General features: G+C 41.9%; 1 protein-coding gene across 1 annotated transcript; it reads right to left on the bottom strand.

Annotated features, from left to right (window-relative positions):
- Positions 1-1,758: 1,758 nt before the first annotated feature.
- Positions 1,759-4,150, bottom strand: LOC126481326 (UMP-CMP kinase 1). Its single transcript, XM_050104992.1, has 2 exons — positions 4,125-4,150; positions 1,759-3,181 (listed from the first exon to the last, which is right to left on the bottom strand). The coding sequence occupies exon 2, from the start codon at positions 3,070-3,072 to the stop codon at positions 2,440-2,442; it is 633 nt and encodes a 210-aa protein (XP_049960949.1). The 5' UTR covers positions 3,073-3,181; positions 4,125-4,150; the 3' UTR covers positions 1,759-2,439.
- Between the last annotated feature and the right edge of the window lie 4,297 nt (positions 4,151-8,447).

The raw sequence follows: 8,447 nt of genomic DNA, 5'->3' as shown, positions 1-8,447 counted from the left end.
GTAATTTTAAACTTGTGTAGTCTGTCAAGCTTTGTAAACATTATGTATGTTCATTACTTTGTAATGGGGAGCAAGCTTCACTTTGAAATCTAGAATGCCTGTGAACATCTCATGGCAGTATATCCACATCTGGAACTGATTTAGAATGGTGAGATTGGTTTCCCTCCTGTTTTCCAACACATATTTAATAATTACACATATCTGAAATAGCTACAGAATGTAATTGCTGCAGCAGGAGTAATAAATGCTCTGCCATTATCCTCATTTATCTGACACACACACACACACACACACACACACACACACACACACACACACACACACAAAATCAATTATCCAAGTCTCCCTGTTCCTGTTATAAAGATAAGTTTGTGGTTCACAAATGTCAATCCAGCTTTTAGGCCTATGAATGAATCAAGTACCCAGTGGAGACAAGTTCCTCATATTTACCCAAGGCAAGTATAATTTCCCATACTATGTGTCATTACTACATAAACTTTCAGAGATGTGTGGCTTTCCTAGAAATCAGCATATACTCAGCAACCACTTTGCAACAAAGAACATGCAGCTAGTGCAGAACTACTAGTGCTTGCAGTAGATTATGTGGGGAAAAAAGCAGGGAAATAATATAGGATGACTCAAAATTTTTGATATATAGAGATGTTCAGTAAGAAACAAATGAGAGGGGAAAAAAAGGAATGCTAAATCTGTATGTATTCCTTAATACATGAGATAGAGGTGAGTAAATACACCTATGATTTGATTTGTCTTTCCTGTGTGTGCAACTGAAGGAAATATATTTTTCCTCTTTCATACTATCTACACTATAAAGCATTCCTATTATGAATCCTCTGTACATGAATATGCATTTTTGAAGAGGGCTGTAGTGTCTTAACAGTATTGAGCTTTGACTAGCTTAAATGTGAAGGGCAACATAAATTTGCAGATGAAGCACTCAGTAGCTTGAAAGATAAGCAAAGAATTTACATTAATGCAAAGCAGAAGCATTTCTGTCAATACCATCAACAGAAATGTTCTGGCACCACCTCATAACACAGGAACTATGTGACAAAATTATCTGTACCTCCAATATTTTTCACAGCTTACTAAAACACCTTGTTACTACTAATGTTGCATGCTTTGCACATTGTGATTTGACAATACATTATACTGCATTAAAAACAACTTTATTATGTAATGACAAATTAATAGCCCTTATAACAAAAGATCAATACCCTTCACACAGTAACTGAAGTGTAAACTATGAGATACCTGTTGTAAGAATATTTAAAAATCTGTATAGAGGTATTTGTTCAACCAATACTCTTCACACAGTTACTTCCTAAACCTAGTATGCTGAGAATCAGCAACTGTAATGGTTCAAACTAAGCATATACTGCAATATGGCAAATGTTGCAAAAGGAGTAATCTTGTGACAGGTTTCATTATTTTCATAAATTTATGAAGATAGTCACATGCACATTTGTACCTTAATTTCTGTTACCTACTGAACCTTATTTCATGCAAAAGTATTGAAGACAACATTGAAACTAAATAGTATATGGAATTTTAACTGCGTTACTCTACTTGGAATCTCCACAAAATCTGATCAATTAAGTATATTTTCTTTTCTACATATCATCCTGAGAACATTTTGTATAAAGCAACACACATAGCTAGAAAATTTTATTTTTGTTCTTGCTACTCAAGAAGAAAACAATGGAATCTGCAGCAGGGATGTTAAAAATAAATGGTGTCTGATGCTTGATAACATTTATTAACTCTTTAATATACCTCATATGCTACATTCCAACAATCATTTTTATACATGATGAAATATTTCCACTTGGGAATTTGAAGGAAATAAATAAACTATTTAGATCACAAACATGTTACACAGTTAGGGATGTTCCTCAAGCAGTGACACTTGTTAAATAATATATTGATACACATAACACAAAGAACATTCAGACAACATACTGCGCAAATTAGATTTTTATAAAACTCGCTGTCTACTGATTTCGTACCTGTTTCTACTCTGACATGAGCCTTCAAGCTAATTACATCTGACCGTCATACGCAAATGCGAATGCAGCATGTATGGCGAATAGAAAATGAATAAATTTAATCCCTTTTGCCCATGCCCAAACAACTAAAACATTATACATACCATCCGTGAATCCTATCTATATAGTTAAATAATCATTATTCATTTTTAATGAACCTTCAGTAAGAATGTAAAAAGGACAAACACGAAACAAATATAAATGCCTTGTGTACATTAACAAACGTTTTGGTGGCATTTGCCAATTAAAATTCACCTGGGACATGCTGTTGGTGCTTGCAGGATCACAGGAATTTAAGAATACTGCCGTCTTAGTATCAATATGTAATTTTGAAATATAAAACTTATGACACACGAGATACCAATACTGCGAATTATGCCTTTGCCTCTAGTTCTAAAATCACTTTCTTCACGTCCTCAAACACCTGCTCCGCCGGTTTGACAGAGTCTACGCGATGCACAAGGTTTTGCTGCTCGTAATGTTTAACTACGGGCAACGTATCATTCATGTACGTGACAAACCTCTTCCTTAGAGATTCCTCGTTGTCGTCTGACCGCCCCATTCCACGCGCCAGGCATCTCTGCGTACTGACTTCCTGCGGACAATCTAGGAACAGCACTCCAAGCAGCTGAACGCGATCCGCCATGTTCGCCGTCCACCCGTCTAGGTTCTCTTGATTACGTGGGAAACCATCGATTAAGAACTTGTTGGAGCTCGATTCCACCATCGCATTCTCCAGCAGTTTACATGTGATCGCAACGGGTACGATTGTACCATTGCGAATGTGTGTCTCTATAAGTTCTCCGTACTGCGAACCCGGTTTCGTACGCTCCGCTCGCAGCAGGTCTCCAGCTGACAGGTGAACATACCCGAACTCGCTCACGATATTCTTGCACTGCGTGCCTTTTCCTGAGCCCGGACTGCCCAGCACGAATATGACGCGTGGCTTCTGCGATGCAGCACTCATCACGTACTTGGCAACAGTGTTCAACCAACTAACCAGCATGCAGGCGAAGCGCTCGCAGACTGCGGATCGTTGCCTTGCCGGCTGCCGTGACGCCCGCCGCAGTGCTGCTAACCGCTGAAACTTCCCCGCGCGGCCAACCGCCGTTTCCCTGAGCGCAAAAACGTGTCGGCACTTACTAGCGGAATTCAATAGCACTTTTTTGTTTGACAAGTCGTAAGCAATTCACAAAGTATGTCTTAATACTATTCTATCACACGCAGTACAGAAAGGGCGTAGTAATTTGGCAAGCAAGATTGACAGGTCTGCATACAAAAGTAAACAATCTCCATGTACGAAATAGATGAAAAAGAAAATAAGCCACCAAGATATTGCTTAGCGGAAAGATGCTATCATTATATTTTATTTATAGACAAAAATTACTCATTTATGTCACATGAATGAAACAGGAAGACTTCATTTGCTTCTAAAGCGTATTCGCCCACTCTTTCGTCGTGTAAAATTGATAAACGATCGCCAGTAAACGCTAACATAAAACCAGATACCGGTTAACCTACGCAAAGTAGAACAACCACAGCTAGTTCTCTAAATAGCCACGCGTGGCGCCACAACCTAGCCGTTGTACATCCTGCCATCTGCAGGTGGCTTTGCCAACTACATCAACGGTGACTCACGGCGAAGCGTTGGCGGCCTCCTCTCTTCGGTAAAACATTCATGATGAATACTGCAGGCATACTAATCAGTCAGTGCGATGATGAACTGCACGTGTTCATCTAATAATATTTTAACAACTTCTGATTCGGAATTTATAATAGCCTGAAGCAGAACTGAGAACCGTTTAAATACACAGCATTTAAAGCTGTTTACAACAGAAAATGGAAACTGTTGTAATTAGACACTACATAAAGTGACTTTATTCTTAATTAGAATGTTTCGACGTCAGTTATTTAGTGATTGAAAACGTAATTTCTATTGAGCTACTGACGAACTACAAGTTGCAAGAAAGAAAATTGTTTACACGTTAAAGAGGACAGTTCATCTTCACATTAGACGAAATACTTAACAAAAATGTGTATTATAAATTATAATCTTACCTTAAAAGCACATTGGTTAAGCGTCCAGAGTCCATTTTTACAGACTGTTGGTTGAGATGTGTTTGTCTAGCATGCAAGTCAGCTATAACTGGCCCTACTATTTTAAAAATATATGAAGCTTGCATGAACACTACGGTGTACTTAAAAGCCGGCTGTACATTGTTGATAAACACATGCGGGAACTCTTTTGTTCCTGCAACGGCTTTCCACAGATAATAATAAATACGTATCGTTGCCATGCAACGAATCTCTGGCAAAAGCAGTTCACTAGCATCCTATAACTGGTTAGCACTACGTTATCGGCTTGTCTTTGTTCTTTGCGAAAACTAAATCATTTGGGCCACATCGGGATCAGGTAACACATCATTCACCTAAAACGAAGAGTCTAGCAGACTGTACAGTCGTACATGTCAATAGTTTTATGCGTGTATGGGTGACACGTCGGAAATAGGAATCTTATTTTAAACGTGCTTAAGTTAATATGATTCATCCCTAGAAGTTCTACACATAACTGTTTGGATCAGTTATTTAGTACCTACGTGTTTAAGGTCATACATGGGTGTCAAGATCCGTTGTAGTATGCATTATACATATACTTTGTTCCTTAAAAAGATTATAACTCTCTGGTTGTGGTATAATTATATGAGTGAGATTGTAGTCGATCAGGCCAAACTAAGTAGTCTTTGATTCTTATATATGGGAATCTGACGTTTAATAAGCGGAGGTAATTAGGGGTCTGAAATCCATTTTAATTAGGGACTTCCCGGGTAGAAAGACAATACTGGTGTAGCATCGTGTTTTAGTACCTGAATAGTGTAATTTCGCTTAGTCTCCTTCCGCCGCCGAGCAGTGTCAGCAGTGCGCAAGTAGCAGCATTACTGCATTTACTAGGCAATCTTGTATTTTAATAACCGTTTAAATTTTGTCGATTTGTTTGCGCTCTCTGTAGATTAGTTCAGACGTTCTTTGCAAAACAGTTTTTAGCATGGATAGGGACTGCAACTGCTGTGTTCGGATGCAGGCTGAGTTGGCATCCCTTCGCTCCCAGCTTCAGGCAGTGTTGGCTTCGGTCACACAGCTTGAGGCTGTTGCCAATGGGCATCACTGTGGGGGTCCGGATGGGGGTTTGTCGGGGACGGCCAGCTCGTCCCACGCATCCCCTGATCGGACTAAGACTGTGGTTGCCCGGGATACTGCCCGCATTGAGGCTGATCCCTCACCTGTGGTAGAGTGGGAGGTCGTTTCAAGGTGTGGCAGGGGGCGAAAGACATTCCGGAGGGCTGAACGGAAAGCCTCTCCAGTTTGTCTGACGAACCGGTTTCAGGCTCTGTCTCAGGCTGATACTGATCTTCGGCCTGACATGGCTGCTTGTCCTGTTCCAGAGGTTGCCCCTCAGTCTGCAAGATCCGGGCAGTCGCAGAGGGTGGGCTTACTGGTAGTTGGGAGCTCCAACGTCAGGCGCGTAATGGGGCCCCTTAGGGAAATGGCAGCAAGAGAGGGGAAGAAAACCAATGTGCACTCTGTGTGCATACCGGGGGGAGTCATTCCAGATGTGGAAAGGGTCCTTCCGGATGCCATGGAGGGTACAGGGTGCACCCATCTGCAGGTGGTCGCTCATGTCGGCACCAATGATGTGTGTCGCTATGGATCGGAGGAAATCCTCTCTGGCTTCCGGCGGCTATCTGATTTGGTGAAGACTGCCAGTCTCGCTAGCGGGATGAAAGCAGAGCTCACCATCTGCAGCATCGTCGACAGGACTGACTGCGGACCTTTGGTACAGAGCCGAGTGGAGGGTCTGAATCAGAGGCTGAGACGGTTCTGCGACCGTGTGGGCTGCAGATTCCTCGACTTGCGCCATAGGGTGGTGGGGTTTCGGGTTCCGCTGGTTAGGTCAGGAGTCCACTACACGCAACAAGCGGCTACACGGGTAGCAGGGGTTGTGTGGCGTGGGCTGGGCGGTTTTTTAGGTTAGATGGCCTTGGGCAAGTACAGAAAGGGCAACAGCCTCAACGGGTGCGGGGCAAAGTCAGGACATGCGGGGACCAAGCAGCAATCGGTATTGTAATTGTCAACTGTCGAAGCTGCGTTGGTAAAGTACCGGAACTTCAAGCGCTGATAGAAAGCACCGAAGCTGAAATCGTTATAGGTACAGAAAGCTGGCTTAAGCCAGAGATAAATTCTGCCGAAATTTTTACAAAGGTACAGACGGTGTTTAGAAAAGATAGATTGCATGCAACCGGTGGTGGAGTGTTCGTCGCTGTCAGTAGTAGTTTATCCTGTAGTGAAGTAGAAGTGGATAGTTCCTGTGAATTATTATGGGTGGAGGTTACACTAAACAACCGAACTAGGTTAATAATTGGCTCCTTTTACCGACCTCCCGACTCAGCAGCATTAGTGGCAGAACAACTGAGAGAAAATATGGAATACATTTCACATAAATTTTCTCAGCATGTTATAGTCTTAGGTGGAGATTTCAATTTACCAGATATAGACTGGGACACTCAGATGTTTAGGACGGGTGGTAGGGACAGAGCATCGAGTGACATTATACTGAGTGCACTATCCGAAAATTACCTCGAGCAATTAAACAGAGAACCGACTCGTGGAGATAACATCTTGGACCTACTGATAACAAACAGACCCGAACTTTTCGACTCTGTATGTACAGAACAGGGAATCAGTGATCATAAGGCCGTTGCAGCATCCCTGAATATGGAAGTTAATAGGAATACAAAAAAAGGGAGGAAGGTTTATCTGTTTAGCAAGAGTAATAGAAGGCAGATTTCAGACTACCTAACAGATCAAAACGAAAATTTCTGTTCCGACACTGACAATGTTGAGTGTTCATGGAAAAAGTTCAAGGCAATCGTAAAATGCGTTTTAGACAGGTACGTGCCGAGTAAAACTGTGAGGGACGGGAAAAACCCACCGTGGTACGACAACAAAGTTAGGAAACTACTGCGAAAGCAAAGAGAGCTCCACTCCAAGTTTAAACGCAGCCAAAACCTCTCAGACAAACAGAAGCTAAACGATGTCAAAGTTAGCGTAAGGAGGGCTATGCGTGAAGCGTTCATTGAATTCGAAAGTAAAATTCTATGTAGCGACTTGACAGAAAATCCTAGGAAGTTCTGGTCTTACGTTAAATCAGTAAGTGGCTCGAAACAGCATATCCAGACACTACGGGATGATGATGGCATTGAAACAGAGGATGACACGCGTAAAGCTGAAATACTAAACACCTTTTTCCAAAGCTGTTTCACAGAGGAAGACCGCACTGCAGTTCCTTCTCTAAATCCTCGCACAAACGAAAAAATGGCTGACATCGAAATAAGTGTCCAAGGAATAGAAAAGCAACTGGAATCACTCAATAGAGGAAAGTCCACTGGACCTGACGGGATACCAATTCGATTCTACACAGAGTACGCGAAAGAACTTGCCCCCCTTCTAACAGCCGTGTACCGCAAGTCTCTAGAGGAACGGAGGGTTCCAAATGATTGGAAAAGAGCACAGATAGTCCCAGTCTTCAAGAAGGGTCGTCGAGCAGATGCGCAAAACTATAGACCTATATCTCTTACGTCGATCTCTTGTAGAATTTTAGAACATGTTTTTTGCTCGCGTATCATGTCATTTCTGGAAACCCAGAATCTACTATGTAGGAATCAACATGGATTCCGGAAACAGCGATCGTGTGAGACCCAACTCGCCTTATTTGTTCATGAGACCCAGAAAATATTAGATACAGGCTCCCAGGTAGATGCTATTTTTCTTGACTTCCGGAAGGCGTTCGATACAGTTCCGCACTGTCGCCTGATAAACAAAGTAAGAGCCTACGGAATATCAGACCAGCTGTGTGGCTGGATTGAAGAGTTTTTAGCAAACAGAACACAGCATGTTGTTATCAATGGAGAGACGTCTACAGACGTTAAAGTAACCTCTGGCGTGCCACAGGGGAGTGTTATGGGACCATTGCTTTTCACAATATATATAAATGACTTAGTAGATAGTGTCGGAAGTTCCATGCGGCTTTTCGCGGATGATGCTGTAGTATACAGAGAAGTTGCTGCATTAGAAAATTGTAGCGAAATACAGGAAGATCTGCAGCGGATAGGCACTTGGTGCAGGGAGTGGCAACTGACCCTTAACATAGACAAATGTAATGTATTGCGAATACATAGAAAGAAGGATCCTTTATTGTATGATTATATGATAGCGGAACAAACACTGGTAGCAGTTACTTCTGTAAAATATCTGGGAGTATGCGTACGGAACGATTTGAAGTGGAATGATCACATAAAATTAATTGTTGGTAAGGCTGGTACCAGG

The sequence above is a fragment of the Schistocerca serialis genome, chromosome 5, assembly GCF_023864345.2.
Source record: "Schistocerca serialis cubense isolate TAMUIC-IGC-003099 chromosome 5, iqSchSeri2.2, whole genome shotgun sequence".
Taxonomy (NCBI): domain Eukaryota; kingdom Metazoa; phylum Arthropoda; class Insecta; order Orthoptera; family Acrididae; genus Schistocerca; species Schistocerca serialis.
The sequence above is the reverse complement of the archived record's forward strand: the minus strand, read 5'-3'. Positions and strand labels throughout refer to the sequence as shown.

Bases quoted from the DNA above. Each gene is read 5' to 3' on its own strand.
- LOC126481326 (XM_050104992.1), bottom strand. From the start codon at position 3,072: ATGCTGGTTAGTTGGTTGAACACTGTTGCCAAGTACGTGATGAGTGCT.